Below are 25,257 nucleotides of genomic sequence, written 5' to 3' on the forward strand. Positions count from 1 at the left end.
AGTATGCAATTCTAGATGTTATTCTGTCTTTTGTATATTAAAAGTCAAACAAAAATTCTTATGAATTATTTTTCCAAAATAATGTATATAATTTCTTGAAAATGTTGAACATTAAGTTATAACATAGATTTAGATACTGTCTTATCACAGTAGCAAGGAAAGAACAGACAATTAAAATATAAACTATGAATTAGATGCAATCCTGAGCCTTTGGATTACCATATAGAAACTTTAATAAACCTACTTAAAAGGCATCTGCTGTAAAAACTATAAGGAGTGCATAAAGAGAAAAATTGTCATAACTATGACTTTATTTACCAGATGGGACTATAATCAGTGGCAGTTTGTATGAATCATAGCATATTTCTCATTACATTGGTTGACTTTGACTTCCTTATCTTCAAGTTATTGTCACAGTTCTCCTAGAGGCAATGAATATTTCAACATACATGTTCTACTTAGTATTTACTTTGTCAGGGAATATTATATGATTAAAAAGGTAAAGGCGTATAACTTCCTTTTTGTAGCTACATGTTGGTTAATGTATTTTCTGAATAAAATGTGACTGTTCATCAACAAACATTTATTGCACTGATTTACAAAGATAAAGAGATCAAAAGGTATATCATTCAAAGAGGAAAAAGACCTAAGTTTTTATTATAATTTCATTATTAAGAATGCAGATTTTAGGGGTAAATATAGGCTCTGCTGCATGCCAGAAAAGTACTCTACCACAGAGCCACAGTCTACACAAAAGATGTACTTTAATCTAGTGTTCCAGTTCTATTAGAGTACAGGGCACAACCAAAAATAACTGGAGTATATACCTAAGATAATAGAATCTGAGTACCATAAGAACATCTATTTTGAAACATCATTAATGAATGTACCCTGCAAATTGATACACTATGGCTCTCATCCTGTTTTGGAACTGCACATTTTCATTATGCCTCTCCTCTCTACTCCAATGGAGAAAGAGAAAACACAAAAATAAATATCAATGCATCAATAATGAAGGTATTCATTCTTTTACTGAAAAATTAGCCCAAAAATTTAATACACTAGGTCCAGTGCAGCTAAAATCTGGGAGAGAAGGGTGGGTGATTATTTAGACATGCAGGAAAGAGGAGTTAGAGGAATCAGTGCAAAGATATTCATTCATTGAAGGAAAAGAAACTTTCCCAACAAAGTAAATCTGATGAAATAACACTGAAAGAATTGCTTTATTGAGTTTATGTGTTCATCATGAGAAATAATAGACAGTCATCAAATTATATTGGGACTATATTCTCATGGTGGTTTCAATGAGAAATATGTCCCTTAAGTGTATGGCTTGAAAATTTGGTCTCCATTTGCTGGTGCTGTGTGTAGAAGTTATAGAACCTTTAAAAGGTGGAGCTTTAATGAAAAGAATATGCCATTGGGTGATGGGCTTGCAGTGTCTATAGATTCATCCCTCATTTTTCCCTCTTTGTCTGCCCATGTCTGTCTGTCTCTTTCTCTGCACACCACTTCCTCTCTGATTCTATTCTTTCTGTATGAAAATGAAATGAGATCCCAATTTTCTGTTCCTACAGCCAAGTCATGCTTTCTCCTCTATGATAAAATCTGGCTCTATGAAGCAATAAACCAAAATAAACATTTTTCCTCAGGTTTCTTCTGTTGCAGAAAAGTAACCATTACAAAAAATTAGTAGCAGATGTAGAGTTTTTGTTCATTTCAGAAGTTTCAGAGTGGAGCAAGACCAGGTCTCTTCTATTAGCAATTGGGGTAGAGGTCATTGGTGGTATATTGGCCTCAGTTGCTCTCTGAAAGCAGAGCTACCTTCTGCTCACATTCTAATAAATTTGTTGAGGCTAAATCAGTAAGTAATAGACTAATTTCTTTGTCAGAGAAAATTTCAAGACAGTATAATATTGAGTCTGTAATACAGTTATTACTGATTACTCTGATGCAAATCTACAGTGAAAGAAAACAAGAAATGTTCCATTTAAAGAAGTAAGCAACACTAGGAAACTTAAGGTTGTCCCTAAGGCATGTGATAAAATAAAGACTGTAGTTGTTAAGGAGATAGCACCACTGAAGAAAAGCCTTCTACTCTTCATGGGACCAATGGGAAATATTACCCAAGGCAAGACCCCGCCCATCAAACCTTTCAACTTGTACAAAAAGTGCTATATGTTATTTCAACCTCTTAGAAGGCAACAAGCTATGAATATGCTGTTAATGTGATTAAAGGGGATGAAAGGGCATTCCATGCTATAACCAGAACTTGGCAGTATTGTTTTCTCAGTTAGGCATGGAACCCATAAAATATGCAACTTATGAACAGAATGAAGATTCTTCTTCCATGCTTTCAGAGAGCAGCTGAGGATAAGCAATGTGTGATGGAGCTGGAGTCACCAAGAAGAGCCTGGTATGCTATGGCATGAACTTGGGATGGTGAAGCCTGTGTGTTAGTGAAGACCCCAAGATATTGAAGATGACAGAGCTGTGAAACTTCTGGGAGTGAGAAGTGCAAACAGGCAATGGAACCATCTAAAGAAATAAATGTATGTTTCAGGTAGTTAAGCTGGAGTGTTGCAACCATCTAAATCCTTTAAAACTAAAACATCAAGTACCAGGCATGGAGCTACAGGATTTAGTGTTTAACTAACTCTACTTTGTTCTTGTTTGATGTAATATTTCTTCACTAAACTGCCATATCTTTATTTTGGAATTTGAATGCATATACTAAGAAATCATATATTAGAAGTGTTAGGTCTCAAACCCAGGACAAAGGGCTAACTGAGATGCCTATTAACATATCAAGGCTGACACTGACCACCAGGTTTTCCTAGCATCCCTCAGTTCCTAACCTGCTATAGGGTATTCTTGACTAGCACATGCCTCCTCCTACTTTACACTTCTTGACCACAAGGCTGGACCTTCCCATCCCTCAGCTTCTCTGATTCCTGTGTAACCCAGCCATTTTTGCAATGCAGCCCATTTGGCTCCTTTGTTCCTTTGGGCCATTTGGTCCCTTTGTCTCATGGCTTTCTGGCTTCTTGGATCCTGGCTCTCCCTTCTCCCTCTCACCTCTCCTCACATTGCCCAGTTCAGTTGGTTCATCATGTCCACTATGGACTCTCTCAGATGTCTCTGCCTTGTTTTCTTCCTTTTATTTATAACTAGACATCTCAATCTGTTAGGAAAACTTATGTCTTCCTTTTGATACTGTTTTTTTCATTCATCATGTACCAAAACTGCATGAGAGGTCAGCCATTACCCCTGTTCCTCTTCTTTCTTAGTCTCCCTACTCGGCCTGGCCTATAATAAACTGTTAATATGCCTCATCTTGTGCCATGCTCCTCTTTTTCTTTATACCTAATTTAAACAAAAATTTAACACTACTTACTCATTCCTCTTTGTGTCTTCCACACCCTCCCAATGCACCCAGATGGGCACTCTTGTAGATTTCCTTAGCTCTGGCTTGCTACTAAATTTTCCAAAAGCTATAAGTACCCACCTGAGACAGTTCCTTGTTTCCTCCCCCATAGGTTTTGCCTGCAATCTTGTATCTTCTTAAACCCTCCTGGGCCATTACCACATTTCTTAGATCCTTCCTACAGTCCCGCAGCTGCTGTTCTCAGTTACCTCCTAAATTTATTCTCCCAGAGCTGCCTTCTCTGTCTCTTCCTGAGGACCTCCTTTCATCTCCCTCCTGCATTCCTGCAGCTTCTGTGGAACCTTCTGTGCCACCTGTGCTCTCTGTCAGATCCATTATGGAGCTTATAAGAACCCCCATCCCCAGCAGTATTCCATTTTGTGACCCTTCCTCTCTTCCTTCATAGGCTCAGAATTTATTAAAGCCTCACTCTGGTACAACAAAGAGCTTGGCCTTAGTCCAGCTCAATGGCAAAAAATTGGCATACTAGATTTTCACATTCCCTTATACATTAACAACTTCTCCCACTAAACACACACACACACACACACACACACACACACACACACCACACACACACACACAGAGAGAGAGAGAGAGAGAGAGAGAGAGAGAGAGAGAGAGAGAGAGACCCCAAATCTCTTATATATAAACTTTTTCTGTTCTACATTTCCAAAAATCTCTTATCTATAAATTTTCTCTATTTCCTATTCATAAGAAATTGAGGCCTATGCCAAACATTAGGCAGAGCTAGGGGAACTCATGAAAGGGAGCCAAGGATTGTAGGAGTCAATGGGTTTGTGGATATCATGAGAACATGGTCCAAAGCATCTACTAAGCAGGTATCCTGGGGGCACAAAGAGACTGAAGGGACCATCACAGAGCCTGTATGGGTCTGAGCTAGTTCCTTAGCATATATTTTATGATTGTGTATCTTGGGGTTCTTGTAGGACTCCTAACAGTGGGAATGGGAGAAACAAAAATATCTGACTCTTCTGCCTGTTCTTGAGACTCTTCCTGCTACTCAGTTGCCTCACATAGCCTTGATATGAGAGTATGTACTTAGTTTTATTGTATTTTGTTATGCTGTGGTAGGTTGATATCTCTGGGAGGCCTGTTGTTTCCTGAAGAGAAATGGAAGAAAAGTGGGTCTGAATGAGATGGGAGGTATGAAGCAACTGGGAGGGGTTGAGGGAGGGGAAACTGTGTTCAGGATGTAATGTGTGAAAAAAGAATAAATAATCCCCCAAAACATAGTAAAAAGCTAAAATTTATACATGAGCCTAATTTCCTATAACATACTATATATGTGATTCAACTCTTATTTAGAATATACTGTATATGTAATTTGAGTTCAACTCTGGTTTAGGAAAACAGATGTCTTTCAATAACAGCCACTTGGCTGTCAGCCACCTTGAATAAGTATAAAGGGTATATAACATGTATTTTCACTACCATTTTATGATGGCCATATGGTAGAAACCAAGTAAGCCTTTTAGTCCAAATGAGCCCTTATCTTATTATTATATCTCCTTTCAGACTAAGAAAGAAATAGCAGGCCTCCAAAATATCTTGGATTAGGATGAACTTTTGTATGATGATAAATTCCTAATGTTCTAAAATTCTACTCAGATTAAAAAAGCTGACACAGTTAATTGCATCTAACAAATTATGTCTTTGATAACCATATTCAACATCAGACTTCTAGAAAATTTAAATAAGGAACATCATATGTTTGATGAATAAGGTATGTTTCATAAATAAAGTTCATAATTTCTTAAGGTTCACTCAAGTTAACAGTGAGTGATTTGAATATGTATATAGTCTCTTTGCCTTTGCTAATTTTATTAAGGTTTAGATATTTGTCTTTTTTTTCAGGCTTTGTTAAGCTTTAACTATTTGGTTAAACTGAGTCATACAAGAGACAGTAATATTCATTAATTTTGCACCATGAAAGAATCAGGAAAGTCAAGTTCCCAGGTTTTCTATGGACTGTTTGTGATTGAATGTTTTGATGCTAAAGAATCTTCATTTAAACCTTCATCTCAATTTTTAAGGTTTAAATCTAACATGGATAAAGCTATAAAATACTAATCTTACAAATGATACTAACAAGCTTTATTTAGCCTCCCTATGTATTTTCAAGGTTAAGCCTAAAACAAGTAGCTAGAAACAAAGTTTTTTTTTTAACTCAGTTATACATAACAGATATAACTTAACAGATATACTTAACAGGTTGTTCTACTGAATATGGCATTTAAAATGTTAGAGAAAACCCTTCCCATGATAGGTAGAAATGCCAGTTCCTAGAGGCAACCTCAAGTTCTCCAAAGAAGTCTACCTGGATTATGGTAAATGCTAACCCCTAGGAAAAAATCTGCCCCATGCCTCACCTGCTTACAGGGCTCTACACAAACTGTTTGGTTGACTGTTATATTATGACTACTCAAAGTAAGGTCAGTTTCCCCAAGTTCCTTCTCCTTAGGGAAACTGTCAGACTTTTTGGCTTTAGCAACTGAAGGCAATTCTGTTTTGTGTGGTGACTGAAGATTTTATGCTGTCCTGTATGACAGCCAAAGACTTATCACTGTCCCCAGTGAAACAATCAAGACCATGAAATGCTAGGGTAACCATCCAGGTAGCAATCCCTAACATTTAACTGATACATAGACCATTTGGATTATACTTCCTGATATAATTTATCCTTCTCACATCTCTCATGGTATTAATGGCTAGGTTAACTGTAGCCTGATCGGTTTAACAACAGCAAGCATACCAGCTCCTTCCACAGGTTGCAGATACAACATTTGTTTCTTTTTATAAACTTAAAAAAATTCCTCTTAGCCTCATGTACTTAAATAATTGATCCCCATTAAGTGGTATGTAGTGGTATATTTAATCACTGTATAAAGATGTGTTGCTCTTTTACTCTGATTGATTTAATAAAGAGATGAACAACCAATAGCTAGACAGGAGAGAATATGTAGGACTTCCAGGAAGAGATAGGAATTCTGGGAAGAAAAGAGGTGGGATTCACATGCATGCCAGAAATAGTGGGGGCTGGGGGGGGAGTCAGAAGTATAGTATAGAAGACAAGTAATAAGAAGTGAGTCAGAATTAGGCTAATATAATAAGTTAATTTAGGTTTTAAGATCTAGTTGGGGAAAAGCCAAAGCTAAGGCCAAGCTTTCATAATTAATAAGAAGTCTCCATGTCATTATTTGGGATCTGGCAGTCTACAGAGAGTTGAACCTGAGTTAAACAGCCTGCAAGGGCTCTGCTGTTATTGGAGGTGTGGGTAAGCCAGCCCCAAATTGTGAACATGGAAGATTTGTCCCCATTAATCACCAGTTTTATTGTGGAATAAGTTAGGGAGATTTACCCTCCTTGCCCCACCCTCCTATCAATGTCTGGGGCAGGTGGTAGAACTGACCCTATGGTCATAAGTGCAGGAGAGGCATTTCTGACCCCAGCCAGCTGCAACACTAGGGAGAGTAGGCCCCGAACCTCACCAGGGCAGCACAATAGAGTTAAACCTGTTAGCTCAGGTATGGAAAAGCCAGCCCTGAATTTGAGGGCATAGAGAGTTCTCCCCATTTCTCATCTGTCTTATGGCAGAATGGGCTGTTACAGGTGGCAGAGCTGAACCCATGGATATATAGTGGTACAGCTACCAATGACCGCCCCCAGCTACAAAACCCAGAGAGCTGGCCCAGCACCACACCAGGGCAGCACAAAAGAGTCATCCTTGTTAGTGGAGGTGTGGACTAGCCAGCCAAGAAATTGTGAGCAGGGGAGAGTTGTCCACTACTAACCATTTGTCTGGTGGTAGGCACGGGTGGGGAGCGCTGTCTTCCTTCTGCCCACACCCAGCAATACCTGGGGCAGGTACAAGAGCTGACCCTGTGGTCAAGAGTTTTGGGGGAGTTCTTCCTGACCCACACCAGTTTCAACACTTGGGAGATCAGGCCCTGTACCAAACCAGGACAGCACAGGTATGAGAGAATCACCTCTGATGGGGAATGTACTGTGTATGTCTATCTTATTGATTGTTAAATAAAATACTGTTTGGCCAATGAGACAGCGAATAGTCGGGACTAGGAGTCAAAGAAGATTCTGGGAAATGTAGTAGAGAAGTGATGATCCAGGCAGGAAGTGACATAGCAAGCAGACTCACATTTAAGCGAAGGAGAAACAGGAAGGGCCCTCTTTTCCCCTTACTCCTCCAGTGGCAGGATGTGAGCCACTGGCAAGGAGGGACGCCAATAAGGCATCCGATAAGATAAGTCTTATAAAATATATAGATGTATGATAATTGAGACTGAGCTTACAGATGAGAATCCTAGTCATTGGTCAAGCAGCATTGTAACTAATACAAGTTTCTGTGTATTCATTTGGGCCCTAACTTGGGCAGGCACCTGTTGTAAAGCTCACACGTGGCCGTGGGGCTCAGGCGGCTTTTGGCAACAAGATTTATCGCAACACACCTCCAAACTTGTGAACATGGGAGAGCTTCCCTCAATACTCATCTGTCTTATGACAGCATGGACTATGGCAGGTAGAAGACTTGGCCCTGTGGTGAAAAGAGTGGGAGAGCTATCCATGGACCCTACCACCTGCAACACTCAGATCAGCTGGAGGTGTGGGTAAGCCAGCTTCTAATATGTAATTATGGGAGAGCTGTCCCCATTACCCATCTGTCTTGGGGTGACATGGGCAGGAGAGAGTTGCCCTCCTCCCCTACACCAATCAACACCTGAGACAGATTGAACATCTGGCTCTGTGATTGTAGGGGTGGAAGAACTATCCCTGACCCCCACCAGCTGCAGCATGTAGGAAAGCAGGTCCTGCACCCCACCAGGGCAGCACAAAGGAGTCAAACCTGTTACTGCAGGTGCAAGTGAGCCATCTCCAAAATTGTAAGCATGGAGAGTTGTCCACATTTCACATCTAGTGGACCAATCCTACAGCTACCCAGACCCAGATCAAAGGATATGACTTGGCCTATCCCATGGTCCACACCATGATCTGCTGGAACACATGAAAGGATCTGACCTGCAGACTCATAGCTAGAGGATCTCCACAATACAGGGCAAGAACAGGATATCCAGGAGGAGCCCTAGCATTGATATTGTAGTAGAAACCAGAGGCCTTGAACCAAATGAATTAATGACTCTTTGCAATGAACACTTGCAAATAAAGATAAATGGACAAAGGGGTTGGGTTCACAGTGTAGCTTCCATGACAAGATTTTTAAGTTTTCCCTTTTTATTTTTTCCTTCTCCTCTTAAATCTTGTTTCATTTGGTGGGTATGTGTTGGCAGAGGGTGGATATAAAGGGATGGAGAAAAAATGGGATTAAGATACATGATGTAAAAGACACATAGAATAAATAAATTAAAAATAGATTTTATGGTGTGTGTGTGTGTGTGTGTGTGTGTGTGTGTGTGTGTGTGTATGCATTCATATATCCGTGAGTACACACATTCCAAACATGTAGAGGTCAGAGCACAAATTATCAGAATATGTTCTCTTCTACCATGTGGATACTGGGGCTTGAACCCAGGTCCTTAGCCTTGGCAGCAAGTGTCTTAATTACTGTGCCATCTCACCTGAGGATATCACTTCTGAAATTTTTATCCTTATTCTGATAAGGAACTACAAGATGAGCACTGGTAATCAGGTTTTACCTCTGAAACAATTAAGATTATACTTTGATTGATAATAAATTTACCAATAAAATGTGATCTTTTGAGTCATCACACCAGGATGCCATTTGATAAATAATTTAATGATTCGAAGATCTTTTAATTGTAATTTTCTATTATTCTTCAGCTTCTGCCCAGTTATCAACTTCAATTATATTTAAGAATTCACTCATTTTGTTTCTCAAACTTCTAAAAGTGTGGTAATGCCTCAGCAAAGGGATAATAGTCTAATTTCACAAAGTTTATACAACATGAAAGTTTCTCATTGGGTACCATAAAAGCAGAGGTCAAGGAACCATTATTAAACTGGGTAGTGGTGGCACATGCCTTTAATCCCAGCACTTGGGAGGCAGAAGTAGGCAGATCTCTGTGAGTTTGTGACCAGCCTGTTCTACAAGAGCTAGTTTGAGGACAGGCTCCAAAGCTAAAGCCACACAGAGAAACCCTGTCTTGAAAAACAAAACAAAACAAAATAATAAAATAAAATAGAAAGAAATCATTACTAATATAGGTATCCAGAAGATATGGATTTGTAGCATCAGTGACAAAGATGCAAGTCATTTAAGGGTAATATAATAAAAATACAAATGCTACAATTCTATCTGCTAGTTAATGAAGCCAAACATGAATAGCCATCTAATTGATGACCTCCACAAATGACACATTCTAACACAAGCAGTACCGGTTTATACATCCTGATTTAAATGATAAACCATATTGCCTTTTAGAAAGCATGTTAACAAAATTTGCAAGAGTAATTACTTATAGTTGAGATATCTATCAATTCTTACATAAAGTAACTAATTATCTATTTGTAATTATTTGTAATCAGTGTTCTCCAACCACAAGTTAGATATAGTGTAAAGATTTTGTCTTTTTTTTTGTTTTCCTCTTTGCCCTCAAAGTTTTACACTTCTGTTTTAAAATTTGTGTATTGAGGAATATATTTATATGTGAATTAATAATATGACATAGATGCTAGAACTTTTCATAGTCTCAGAACACAGGAAAACATTGATATGTATTACTTTCTAGTTTTGATATTGTCCAACTCTGCATATTTTTTATTTTGTGTCTGAGTGATACAGAAAATAATAAATCAAACTGCACTAAAAATTAAGGTAGTCCAGAAATTCACCAACCTTCAGGATCAAGAAGCTTTTCTATGCCTAAGTGACATTTGGCGATGTTGAAGGCATGTTCCAGTCTTTGTGTGGCTGATTGCTGGGAAACCACACTATTCCAATCGAACAGTTCTGGCCTGAAACACACACATACATAAACAAATGCACATATAAATTAATACACAATACACTCTGAAATTCATTTCATTTCTTGAGTTTTTATATTTTTATGCCTGAAGTCTATAAGAATCAACTGGTTTCAATGAGAATGGCCCCATAGGTTCATATGTTTGTGTGCTTGGTTCCCAGTTTGTGAAACTGTCTGGTAAGAACTAGGAGGTAGGACCTTGTTGGAATAGGTGTGACTTTGTAAGGTTGGGCTTTGGTGCTTCAAAATCAGATTCCAGGCCCAGTCTCTTTCTCTCTCTTGCGTACTACTTGCAGATCAGATGTGAGCCCTCAGCTATTGTGCTAACATCAATTCTGCCTGTCTGTCAAAACCCCATACTATCATGATCATGTAGTAACCCTGTGAAACCGAGCAAGACCCCAGTTAAATTATTTATAAGTTGTTTTGGTCATTGTGTCTCCTCACAGCAATAGGTTATTAACTAAAATATCCCTCAGTAACATTTTTAATTTAAATAAATCACAATTTCAACTTACAGTGCTGACATTTCACTTGTTAACCATGTAGAAATTTTGTGAATTAAAGCACAATAAAATTGGAAAAGATAAAATTCCTTAAGAAACTAAAAAGGAAAATATTATACTTCATATATTAATAAAAACCAATTTTGAGATGATTTATTCACAAGTAACTCCCAAATTCTTAGTCTATATCATATTTCTTCATTGAAATTCTAATTCATCCCCATAACAAAAGCAATCAATAATTTCCTGTATTCTAGACATAACAGGACTACAGTACTCATGAACTCATTGTAACAATGGTTGCCTGCAGAAGATATTCACAAGATGAAGTCTATAAATACTCTAGGATAGACCAGAGAGTGGCATCTAACTGAGGGCTTTTGAAAGTTGATGCATGCTAAGATAGGGACAGTATGTTGTTTCATTTGTTTGTTTGTTTTTAGGTATATGGATCATGGTGGGTTGACTATGCTTCAGTTGATGATTCTTCACCCTTGTGAATTGGATAACATTAATTATAATTACTGAGTTACAAAAAGGGGGAACATTAAGTTCCTAGATCCTGAGATCTGGCTGGGACTTCTTGCTAATGCCACCACCTCCACGCTGGAATTTGGTTGACTTGAGTTTCCATAGATTTTTTCCTTTTCATACTGTTACAAATTCCTTGTTGTGTCTTGAAAATACAGTATCCTTGTAGTCATCAACCTTCTTTCACTCTTAAGATCTTTCTACCCCATCTTCTATAATGATCCCTGTGGCTTAAGGGGATGAATTCGATAATGAATTCATTATTGAATAATTCATAATGAATTATCAGCTCATTTAGGGCTGATAATTCCACAGTCTGATTCTTTGCATGTGGATCATTTGTGAATCTCTTTGGTAAATTCTATCTACTTTAAGAAGCTTTTCTCCTGAGAGGTGAGCAACAAAGGAGTCTATAAATATAGCAATAAGTCATTGGGAATTGGTTTAATATTAGGTTCTCCCCTACTCATATATATATATATATATATATATATATATATATTATATCTTGTTGATGATATGTGTGCAAGGGATGGGTTCCAACTCATGAAGCACAACTTAAATCTAATCAGAATTTTTTGTTACCTCCATAGCATTTTTACTAATACTGAGCCAGAGGACCTAGCTTTCCAGTCCAGTTGCTCCTGTAATTCACAGGTTTGTATCCATGTAAGATTAATTATTACCTTTCTACTCTGGTAGTGTGAAAAGTTCCTTCCAGTAATATCTTCCTGGTTGGCACTAGCTTGATTCATCCATCTTTGTTACTCAAATAAGTGGTGTCTTCAGCAACAGGGACTTACCACCAATTTGTGGACAAGGCAAGAGAAATAGTAGTAACCTACAATGTTTGGGAGTCTATGGGACCCGGATGGCCAACAACTCCAAAGGAGGCAACTCATTTCTGGTACTGGGATTTTTACTTCCTAGCTGCTGGAGAAGAAAGAGTCATGACTCTTTTAGGATTGTGAGCCCTGGTAGGGCAGACCTTGCTCCTGGTTAGGCCTTACAATAATGCCAGTTGGCACTACAAATTGGACTTCCTTTGATACTACTACTACTACTAATAATAATAATAATAATAATAATAACAATAAAACAGGACACAATGCTTTGTGGCTAGGGACATTGGAGTTGATCCAGAACCAGATGAAGGAGTGACTATATTCAAAATTCATTGTATTAAATCAACAAAGAATTAATAAACTATTTTTAAAGTCAGATGTTTTATAGCTTTGAACATGGTAACTAAACAAATGCATTAGCCTATCCTGGATTAGACACTAGAATTCTGAGACAGCACTAGCAGAAAAATTCCACAAAGTTCCACTAAGGTTTATGAGCAGTTTAAAAGGGAGGTGTGTGTGTGTGTGTGTGTGTGTGTGTGTGTGTGTGTGTGTATGAGAGGGAGAGAGAGAGAGAGATAGATAGAGAGAGAGAGAGAGAGAGAGAGAGAGGTACATACATACATGAATATATACAGACAGACAGAAAGAGAGAGGGCATAAATTTTGAAGTTGGAAATGGAACATGGTGGCATATGGCAGGGATAGGTCAGGGAATGGGATGTGAATGAGATGAAAATATATTGTATGCATGTATGAAATATTCAAAAAGTAACTAAAACATAGTATGAAACACATGAAAATCCCTACTCATTTCTTACACTTATTTCTTCCATTGGCAATAGTCAATCAGCTCACACTTTGCATTTACACCCAGGGAAACAGTGTAGTCATTCTTGATGACTCTCAAAGTAACATCACAGTTAAATATAAACTCAAAAGTTAAATAACTTCTTACTATCTCTAATACAGTCACACTAGTATATTAACCACCATTTTATCACCCATGAATTATTGCAATATTTTCTCAAGCTCCCTCTCTCTCATCTTTGCCCTTGCTAGGCTACTCTTGGCTGAGCTAGAGAGATCTGTTAAAATATGTTGCATCACATTATTATTCTTAAATCTCTACTATCAATGGAATAAAAATCAGACATTTAAATGTGTTCTACAAGTCTCGCCATGATTTATCCCTCATGAAACCTGATTTTATTTCTTTTCTCCCTCCTTATATTCCACAAACAATCTACATGGCTTACTGTAGACCCTACTCTTCCCACTCTTTAGTTAATATTCCATGCCTCACATTGAACTTGGTCATATTTAACAACATTGTATTATTCTGAGTATACTTTCTACTAATTATCTAATATAAAATTTTTACTTAATTTTAATTTTTATGTCTCTTAATATAAATTGTTGTGAGCAGTAAGTATTTGTCAATAGGAGCTCTGTGTAGATGCTGGTAGAGAGAGTATTATTAGGAGCCTATCTGAGGCCTACAGAACATGAAAAGATCTGCAGGTTGGGGCACATTAATTGGATTTGTGGAAAACTAGAACTTGCTCCTCAAGGCAAATGTGGGTAGACTAGGCTGGCACACTGGATATGGACCAAGGCTAGATCCAGGAGAATATGGAAAAACAAATATCTACTTGTTTGTGGGGTAAATTATAAGCTAGACTTTAGGAAAAGTCTTATTATGTAGTGGGGTGTTAAAGAGAGCTTAAAGGGTACTATGGCAAGATGTGGGAAGAATAAGTCTTAGACAGACCCTGGAAACTGACTACAGTCCAATAGTTTGAGATGGAATTAGGCAAAAATTGGGAACTACGACTCTATGAAAGCCTAGATGTTGCTATCTTAAATGGGTAGATATTATTGCAGCAAGGTTCTACAGGCCAGACTATTCTACCCACTGGATGTGGGTAAAGTAGGTGGTGGTGGTAGTAGATTGAGATACATTATTTAGCATACATCTAAAACATAAAAATTGCTGACAGAATGGAATTTGGGCTAGATTAGGCATAGTCTTTGGCTGTGAATCTCAGGCTGGACATATTAAGATGTGGTAAAAAAAAAAGTATCTGGTGGTGGGAAAGGGTTCTAGATCATGGAGGAGGACATGGATCGTCCGGTTATGTACTGAGGTATTATTGGTGGAACAAAATAACCTCTGAGTATATGCAGGTAGAAGGTAGAAAGGAAAAACCTAACATATTTACTGGAGCACAGAGGAAGCCATGGGATTAAGCTGTGATGTATGAATGTGAATGTCTAGAACTCCTTTCCTCAAGGCACACACTAAATTAGACTCTAGGCTTAGATCCAACAGGATGCACAAAAGCAATCTACTTGTTTGGGTGCTACACAAGAGGCAAAGCACTAGAGGAATACTTGTGGAGTCAGGTTTTGAAGTGGTGTGTTATAGACATCACAGAGATTCCTGGAGGTGGGTGAAGGTAGAGCATGTCTCAGCTAGAGCCAGGATGTTAGCTACAGCACAGAGGTGGTACTAAATTTAGGTCAGGGTGAAATGTTTGGGAACAACAAAAGACTAGAGTAAGCTACAACAAGATAAAGGTAAGCGAAAGTAGGCCTAGAAACTAAAATTACACCCAGAGTAGATCATAGAGGGTGTCTCTAAACAAGTTATCTTATGTATGGAGGCAGTGGAGATAATCTCAAAAGGCTTGACCCTGGGGGAACTCATGGGAAGTTGAGGTATGGAATGGTGTGGTGTCAGTAGCATAAAATAATACAAAATCGCACTGTGGCTATTCAATCTATGCTAGATCCTACTAGACATGTGCCCTTTGGTGGAAAAAGGGGCTCTGGGTTTTGGGAGGGGAGTTGTAGCAAGGTCAAAGAGTCCTATGGGTAGATATGGGAAGGCCAGACCCTGTTGGAAGCTTAGACGCTGACTATAGCCCAAAAGGAGGTAGTGGAATGAGGCTGGGATGTGGGATTTCTAACACTACTGGTAGAGTTGGCTAGCAGAGAGCAAGGTGGTCCAGACAAGGTTCAGTCTTTTGCTACTGGAACCAGAATTTATTCATTTGATAGGGTTTACTCACCAACCTAGACTCCACAGGAGGATATGGGAAGTCTGGGTATGGAGTAGGGTGGTTTAGGTGGCACAAAGTATTCTGTGGGTAGATGTAAGTATAGAGCAGTGATTCTCAGCCTTCCTAAGGCTATGACCCTTTAATACAATTTCTCATGTTGTGAGAAACCATAAAATTATTCCCAAACCATAAAATTTTTACATTTCTACTTCATAACTGTAATTTTGATACTGTTAATAATCATAAAGTAAATGGTGTGTCAGACATTGATGATCCCTCGTGGGAAGCCTAACCCTCCCTGGGGAGTGGATGGGGGTGGGATGGGGGGTTGATGGGGGACATGGGAGAATGGGAGGGAGAGGGAACTGGAATTGGTATGGAAAATAAGATTGTTTTCAATTTAAATAAAAATGTATTTTAAAAATGAAAAAAGAATCATAAATATTTTATGTATGATACCTGATATGCAACCCCAAAAGGCATCACAACCTACAAGTGGAGAACTCCTGGTGTTGGGTATCCTATTAGTAACTCAGATGTTGAAAACAGTTCAGGAATAAGTAATGGAACTGGGATGGAGTATAGGAATTGAAACTCTGTGGAAGCACTGTGCTTACTTGCCATGTGAAGGCAACCATATTAAACCTGGACACTGGCTGTAGGAAGCAGGTTAGATCCAGTGGGATATGTAAAAACAAGGCCCAATGGGTAGACCCTAGGGGAAGACTTGGGCAGTATGGGTATGGAGTGAGGTGGTCTAAGTGTGCAAAAGTGTCCTGTGGGTGAATGTGGTTAGGCAGGTTACTGTTGAGAGCCTGCAGGTTGTGGGACAAGGTGGAAGCATGTAAATCAAGACACTTTGGAAGGCTAGAGATAACTACTAAAAGGTTCTAGAGACCATTTTAGTCCAGGGTATTGACTGTGGAATACGAGCTAGATCCCATGTTATGTGAAAAAAGAAGTATCCTACGTATGGTGCAAGTATTATTCATGTGGTGGGGTCCTCAACAGGCTTCACCATGGGGGAGATCACAGGATTTCTGGAAATGGAGTAAGGTATCCTGTGGGTGGACATGAGTAGGTCAGTTCCTGTTGGGGGCCTAGGTGCTGACCTTATCACAGGAACAGATGATAGGATTAGGCAAGGGCTTGGCATTTGGAACCCTGCAGAAGTCTAGCAGTCTCTCCTGCAAGGGGAAGGTGGCCAGATTAGGACTTGGCATTGGTTGAGATGCTCAGAATAGATAAGATAGAAGGTGGAAAGATAGAGTGTCTTAATATGGGTGGGATATCCAACAGATAGAAACTGGGGGAAGGCATGGAAAGTCTGGTTTTTTAATAGACTGGTATAGGAGGTACAGAGTGTCCTATGGGTAGCTGAAGATATATCAGGCAATGTTGGGAATACACATATATATGGCAGTATAGGCAGTGAAGAGTTCTGTGTGTGGATATGTGTAAGGAAGATCCTGGAGGGAGCTTAGACAATGGATACAGCATAGAATGAGGTGAAATGAGGCCTAGGCACTGAATTTTGAACTCTGTGGAAAGCTAGACTCACTACTCCACAGTGATGATGGCCAGAGACTCACTACTCCACAGTACTGATGGCCAGCTTAGGTCAGAGCACTAGATCCAGCTGATGTGGAAAAACAGTCATCCCCCAGCTAGATCCACCTGATGTAGAAAACAAGCTTACAGTGTGTGGACACTGAGGGAGGACATGAGAAGTATAGGTGTAGAATGGGGTGATATAGGCAATATACAAGACAGTATAGGTGGATATAATAAGGTGTGGTCCTGGAAGGAACACTGGTGTTGGCTACAGCATGATTGGAAGTGGTGGAACGGAGTTGGAGAAAGGGATTTAGGAACCTCCTGAAGCCTAGAGGTACATATTTCAAAGAGCAGACAGCTAGACTAATGCTGGACACTGTTTATACTACTTGAGAGAGCAGGCAGGTAGAAAAACCAGTATATCACTGTATGTGGAATATTCAACAGGCTACACAGTGGGGGAAGACTTTGAAAGTTTGGTGGAATAGGAGACACAATTCCCTGTATGTGGATTCTGGTAGAGCAGATACTTCTGGGATAGGGCATAGAAGAGTTTTTTTGAGAATAGGCTAGAGCCTGGGATCCTGTTTATCTGGAGAGGTCCCTACTGTAAGGGGCAGGCAGCCAGACTAGGCCAAGTGTCTAGTCTGATCCAAAGAAAGATCCAGGTGAAATGAAAAAAAGCATCCAAGCCTATAATCCACACTGCCAGAGAAGCTAGGAAACAAGGAGGACACTAAAGACATACATGGTCTCTCAGAGAAGGGGAAAACGACAAGGTCTCCTAAGCTAATTGGGAGCATGGGGGAGGGGAGTGGGAGTTAGAGGAAAGAAAGGTGGAGAAGAGGAGGACATTAGGGGTAGGAAGATCTAGTCAGGGTAAGAAAAGAGGAAAACAAGAAAGAGATACCACCATAGAGGGAGCCATTATAGGTTTAAAGAGAATTCTGGCACTAGGGAAATGTCCAGAGAGTTACAAGGTTGACACCAACTAAAAGTTTAAGCAATAGTCAAAAGGCTACCTTAAATGCCCTTCCTTGATATTGAGATTGATGACTACCTTATATGCCATCCTAGAGCCTTCATCCAGTAGCTGATGGAAGCAGAGGCAGACATGCACAGCTAAATACTCAGCTGAACTCTGGAATCCAGTTGCAGAGAGGTTGCAGTGATGAGCAAAGGGGTCAAGACAAGGCTGGAGAAACCCACAGAAACACCTGACCTGAACAAGGGGTTGCTCATAGACCCCAGACTGATAGCTGGGAAACCAGCCTAGGACAGTTCCAGACCCTCTGAAAGTGGGTGTCAGTTAGCAGGTCTGGGCAATCTATGGGGCCACTGATAGTGGATCAGTATTTACCCCTACTACACAAATTAACTTTGGGAGCCCTTTCCATATAGAGGGATACTCTGTCAGCCTAGACACATTGGGAAGAGTCTAGACCCTGCTCCAAATGGTATGACAGACTTTGAAGATCTCCCATGGATATCCTCACCCTCCCGGGGGAGCAGAAAGGGTTTGGGATAGGGAGTTGGTGGAGGGCAGGGGAGGAGGGGAGGGAGAAGGAAGTGAGATTGACATGTAAAAGTAGCTGGTTTCTAATTTACATTTTAAAAAGGAAAAGAAAAAGAAGCATCCAGTGAGTATGTGTGTGCAGGGATACTCAAGAAGTTTGACTCTAGGGGAGAACATAGGAAGGTAGAACAAGGAGCAGTGGGGTATACACAGTACAAATGGCCCTATAGGTAGATATGGAGAGTACAGGAACCTACATGTTGGTTATAGAGCACAAAGGAGTGTTGGACTAAGCTTGGGCCAGGAGTTTGGGATCTTGTTGAAGCCTAGAGGGAAGCTTGGAATGTCTACTATTATAGGCCCTGCTGGGAGGACACAGGCTATGTCTTACCGTAAGCAGAAAATATTATCTATAGTGCACCTGGGTACTTAACAGGGTAAACCCTAGGGGAGGGTATATAAAGAATTGGTATATGGTGTGTTATTTAGGCAGCATGAAGAGTCTGTGGGTAGATACCGATAGGTAAGGCAGGACATTGAACATTGGCTACAAAAAAATAAGGTGGTGACATTTCAGACATTGTTTGAAACATAGAGGTCTCTACTACAAGGCTTAGAGTTCAGAATAGGATAAGGTACAAGGTGTGGTATGTAGGATAGACCATATTTGGTTAGGTGCTTGGGAGGAAGTGTGTAGTTATCAGGCTACACCCAAGAGTAGGACTGAGAAAACAGGTTGTGGAGTGAGGTGATGTAGGCAGTAAAAAGTATTGTGGGACTCTGGGAATTCCTGTCCTGTGGTATGCATGCAGGTCGAAGGCCCCTGAGGACCAAGAAGCCCTGATTCTGCTGAGATTGCTGCACTACACCTGTTCCCACTCAGGGCATAGGTGAGCTGCTTCTGGTTCCTACCTTGGGACCAACTTCCACTTGTCCACTCTGGGAACTCCTGTCCTGGGGTCTGCAGGCAGGTCGACTCAGCCCCTTAAGACCAAGCAACCCTGAGTCTTCTGACATCTCTTTGCTAGTCCAGCTCCCATCCACCTGGAAACTGAGTGCCTCAGACCAGACTCTACCCACCTGAGACCTATCAAAGTATCTGACCCTCTTTCACCCACCAGAAGAGAACCTTGGACCCACACAAACCAGGAAAGGAACAAAGTTAGCACCCGCTGGAAAAAGAGATGGGAAGACAACACTATAAGAACACATCCAACAACAGAAAAACAAGTATGACACCACCAGAGTCTAGAGACTACGCCAGCAAGAACTGAACATCCCAACACAGATGAAGCAGAAGGGAGCAACCTTAGAAACAACTTCACACAGATGATATAGATCCTAAGAGAGGAAATGAGAAAATCCTTCAGAGAAATGGAAGAAAAGACAAACCAAAAGATGTAAGAAATCATGAAATCTTTTAAGGAAAGCCAAGAAAATGCAAGCAAACAGCTGAAGGAAACAATTCAGACAGTTCAAGACCTGAAAACTGAAATGGAGACAACAAACAAAACAAAAAAAGGGAGAATGTTGGAAATATAAAAGCTGAGTAAACAATCAGGAACCACAGATGCAAGCATAAACAACAGAATACAAGAGATGGAAGACAGAATCTCAGACACTGAAGATAAACTACAGGAAATAGATTCATCAACCAATGATAATCTTAAGCCCAACAAATCCTTAACACAAAATACCCAGGAAGTATGGGACACTGTGAAAATACCAAACCTAAGGAAAAAAGGTATAGAAGAAGGTGAAGAAAACCAATTCAAAGGTGCAGAAAACATATTCAACAAAATCATAGAAGAAAACTTTCCCAACCTAAAGAAAGACATGCCAATCAAAGTACAAGAAACCTACAGAACATCAAAATAGAGTGGACCACAAAATAAAGCCCCCTTGTCACATAACAATTAAAACACCAAACATAAAGAATAAAGAAAGAATACTAAGAGCAGAAAAAGGAAAAAGGCCAAGTAACATATAAAGGCAAACCTATCAGAATTGCACAGGACTTCTCCATGGAAATTCTGAAAGCCAGAAGTACCTGGATAGATATTCTACCAACTCTAAGAGAACATTGATGCTAACCCAGACTACTATACCCAGCAAAGCTTTCAATTACTATCAATGGAGAAAACAAGATATTCCACAACAAAACCAGATGTAAACAATATGTAACCACTAATCCAGCCCTATAGAAACTACTGGAAAGAAAACTTCAATATAAGGAAGTTAACTACACTCACAAAAACATAGGCAATAGATAATCCCACTTTACCAAAAGCCAAAAGAAAAAGCAGGGTAAATCCACATACAATACCACTACCAACAAGAAATCAAAAAAAAAAAAAAACAAGAATAAACACTCAATGGTCCTTAATTTCCCTCAATATTAATGATCTTAACTTGTCTATAAAAAGACACGGGCTAACAGACTGGATACAAAGACAGAATCCTTCCTTCTGCTGCATACAAGAAACAAAACTCAACTTCAGAGACAGACATTACCTCAGAGTAAAGGGTTGGGATAAGATATTCCAATCAAGTGGACCAAAAAAACAAGCTGAGGTAGCTATCCTAGTATCTAACAAGTTAGACTTCAGACTAAAATCAATCAAAAGAGATGAAGAAGTCATTTTATATTCATCACAGGAAAAATCCATCAGGAAAAAGTCTCAATTCTAAACATCTATGCCCTAAATACAAAGGAACCCATGTTCATAAAAGAAACACTATTAAAACTCAAATCACAAATAAGACCTCACACAGTTATAGTGGGAGACTTCAACACCCCATTCTCACCACTGGACAGGAACACCAGACAGAAACTTAACAAAGAGACAAAGGAACTAACAGAAGTTACGAGCCAATTGGGATTAACAGACATCTATAGAACATTCATCCAAACACAAAAGAATACACCTTCTTTTCAGCACCACAAGGAACCTTCTCTAAAATAGACCACGTACTCAGCAACATAGCAAACATCAACAGGTATAAAAAAAATTGTCATAACTCCCTTTGTCTTACCAGACCATGATGATTTAAAGTTAGAATTCAAGAACAACACAAATTGCAGGAAACCTACAAACTCTTGGAAATTGAACAACACTCAATGGCATTATTCCTGGGTCAACAAAAAATAAAGAAAGAAATTAAAGACTTCGTACAATTTAATGAAAATGTAGAAAAACATACCCAAACTTATGAGTCACTGAAAGCAGTACTAAGAGGAAAGTTCATAGCTTTATGTGCTCACATGAAGAAACTAGAGAATACTCCCACCAGATAGTTGATCTCACAACTGAAACCTCTAGAAAAAATGGAATCAAATTCACTCCAGAGGAATAAAAGCCAGGAAATAATCAAACTGAGGGCCGAAATCAATAAAAGTCAAAACAAAGAAAACAATTCAATGAATCAATGTCACAAAGAGTTGGTTCTTGCAGAAAATCTACAAGATAGACAAACCTTTATCCAAACTAACCAAAAGGCAGAGAGAGAACATGCAAATTAACAAAATCAGAAATGACAAGGGAGACATAACAAGGACACTGAGGAAATCCAGGGAATCTTCAGGTCATACTTTGAAAACATGTACTCCACAAAAGGAAATGTACATTTTTTTCTGGACAGATATCACTTACCAAAATTGAATCAAGAACAGATAAGCAACCTAAACAGACCTATAACATAGAAGAAAATAGAAGCAGTCATCAAAAGTCTCCCAGCCAAAAAAAGCCCAGGTCCAGATAGCTTCAGTGCAAATTTCTAGCACAAATTCAAAGAAGAGCTTATATCAATACTCCTCAAATTGTTTGACACAATAGAAGCAGAGGGTTTATTGCCAAACTCATTTTACAAAGCTAAAATTACCTTGATACATAAGCCACACAAAGACACAATTAAGACCATTATCCCTCATGAACTTTGATGCAAAAATACTCAATAAAATACTGGCAAATCGAATCCAAGAACATATCACAAAAATCATCCACCGTGATCAAGTAGGCTTCACCCCAGAATGCAGGGTTGGTTCAATATAGAAAAACCTATCAGTGTAATCCACCATATGAACAAACAGATAAAGAAAAACCACATGATCATCTCACTAGATGCTAAAAAAGCCTTTGACAAAATCCAACACCCCTTCATGATAAAGGTCCTGGAGAAATCAGTGATAACAGGAACATACCTGGACATAATAAAAACAAAATAGAGTAAACCAACAGTCAACATCAACCTAAATGGTGAGAAACTCAATGCAATTCCTCTAAAATCAGGAACGAGACAAGGCTGTCCACTCTCTCCATATCTCTTCAATATTGTACTTGAAGTTCTAGCTAGAGCAATAAGACAACAAAAGGAGATCAAGTGGATAGAAATTAGAAAGGAAGAAGTCAAACTTTCACTATTTGCAGATGATATGATAGTCTGCAGAAGTGACCCGAAAAACTCTACCAGGGAATTACTACAGCTAATAAACACCTTCATCAAAGTATCATGGTATATAGTGGGGAGTTATGGGCTTTTGTGGGCAGCACCTTGTCTGGAGCCTGTATGTTGTCTATAGCACACGTGGAAGTGTTGGGACTAGGCCAGGGCATGAGACTTGGGAACATTCAGAATCCTAAGCGGTGCTACTGCCAGGTTCAGATGATCAGATGAGGCCGGAATATTGAACCATGATAAATATAGATGGATGTAAATAAACATTTATCTGACTTTGAGAGAGTACTAACCATGGTAGAAGTTTTGTGAAGTCTGGGTATGTAAGATCTGTGAGTGTGGAAATATAGTTGGCACCAAGAGTACTGTGTATAGATCAAGTAGAGCGGGTCCTGGTAGAACCCTGTATATTGGCTACAGTTAAAGAGTAGGTGGTGGGAGTAGGATCCTGGATTTGATACTCTGTTAAAACCTAGTGGTTATTATTGCCAAATTCTAGAATGTAAGTGGCAAAACTATTCTGGGACACTGGCAGTACAATATGAGCTGTGTTTTGTGGGTTATGGAGAAACAGTGTCTACTAAGGGAAATATTCACCAGGTTTGAATTTTGGAGAGGACATGGGAAGTCTGGATCCTTAAGGAGTGGGGTTTTGTGTGCAGAGCAAATATTCCATGGGTGGGTGCAGGTGTGTTATATGCTGAGGGTCTTTATATGTGGGCTGTAGAAGAAGAAAGGTTGGTGTAATCATGCTGTGGCTTGAGATTTGGGACCCTGGATAGTTCTTTAATCACTTCAAGGTAAATGAATCCATTCTTTGATGGGACAGGAGCTATTCTATCTAGGATAAATGACACTAAATATGGAGAAATAAGTACTGTGTGCAGATGTGCTCACCTGGCTTGTCCCTGGAGGGGTACATAAAAAGTTTGTGTATGTTGGAGAGGTATGCACAGCTCTAAGAGCACTAATGGTTTATATAGTTAGGGTAATATCTGGTGGTAGCTCTGACGTTGTCTATATTATAGGAAGAGGTGCACAATCTAGGCTGTCTTATGTCTGGGGATGCTGTTAAACTTTAGAAGTCACTACTGCAAGGCAAATGCCTACACCAAGTCTGGGTGTTGCTTACGGTTTTCAGGTTACACTTGGCAATATGTTGAAAAGCATGTATCTGGTAGTATGTGGCATCCTCAGTAGGCTAGACACTGAAAGAATATAAACACTGGTTATGGAGTGGACTAATATAGGTGGTGGGAAGGGTCCTGTGGATGAATGAAGGAATTACAGGAGGCTTTATGTTGGCCACAGCAAAGGAGGAGGTTTTGAGGCTAGGCTGGGATCCTGTGGAAGCTTTGAGGTCACTCTGTAAGGCCACACAGCCAGATTAGGCCTGAGGACTGGCTTTGGCATGCTCACTAGATCCTGAGTAATGAGGAAATGTAAGTATCCGGTTTGTGTGTGTGCATGTACACACACACACACACACACACACACACACACACACACACACACACACTCACACTCACCAGTCTAGACCATGGAGGAGGTCTTATGAAGTCTATGTATGGAGTTTTCTGGTATCCTTAATTTGTAAAGGATGCAGATAGCTAAGTCCTGGAGTGAGGATAAATATTGGCTATAGGACATAGTGATGGGACTAGGTAGTGTGACATATTTGGACCCTGAGGAAGCCTAGAGGTAGTGACTGAAAGATTCAGGCTACCAGCCTAGGCTGTGGGTTTCAGGCTAGATATTCTGAGATGTAGAAAAACAAGTATAGGGTGGTAGGGTACAATCATCAGGCTCGACCCTGAAGGAGGACATATGAAACCTATGTATGAGGTAAGAAGGGGTAGGAAAAGGAAAGTATTGTATGTGTTGATGTGAGTAGGAGGCTGGGACCTGGTTGGAACCTAGATGTTTGCTATAGCACAGGTTGGTAGGATGATTGACATGTATATGGATATTCAAATACAGTAATGTTACATGAGAAGGATTTTAGGGAAGACGTTCAAGATACTAGGCAAAGATTAAAGCAGACATAGAGGAATAAACCATTGAGCAGGGGGAGTCTCGGGGAAGATGTTGGAGAAGCAAATGCTCTGTTATATGTTCTACCACAACTTAAGTGGATATATGAAGAAGGATGGCATGGGAAATTTGCCTTCAATTTGCTAAAGGGAAGTCTCCTTCTAAAACTGGACTCTCTTTGCTTTCTCAGTATCTTCCCCTCTATAACGGTGGTACACTCTGCTGTTTCTTGCTTCATCTGGCATTCTTATGCATCAGAACCATGTTTTATGACGTCAGAGCACAAGCTCGTCTACTATTGGTTGAAGACCTTGATGACAAATCAGGCCTGAGGGTCG

At 39.6% G+C, this 25,257-nt stretch overlaps 1 protein-coding gene across 1 annotated transcript in view; it reads right to left on the reverse strand.

Moving 5' to 3' along the window:
• Positions 1–25,257, reverse strand: part of Dmd (dystrophin) — a 1,637,847-nt gene that overhangs the window by 1,561,154 nt on the left and 51,436 nt on the right. The window contains exon 2 of the mRNA XM_035449892.1: positions 10,278–10,396. Within this exon, the coding sequence (XP_035305783.1) occupies positions 10,278–10,396 (119 nt within the window). The remainder of the gene's footprint in view (positions 1–10,277; positions 10,397–25,257) is intronic.

This window comes from Cricetulus griseus, chromosome X (genome assembly GCF_003668045.3).
Source record: "Cricetulus griseus strain 17A/GY chromosome X, alternate assembly CriGri-PICRH-1.0, whole genome shotgun sequence".
NCBI classification, from domain to species: Eukaryota; Metazoa; Chordata; class Mammalia; order Rodentia; family Cricetidae; genus Cricetulus; species Cricetulus griseus.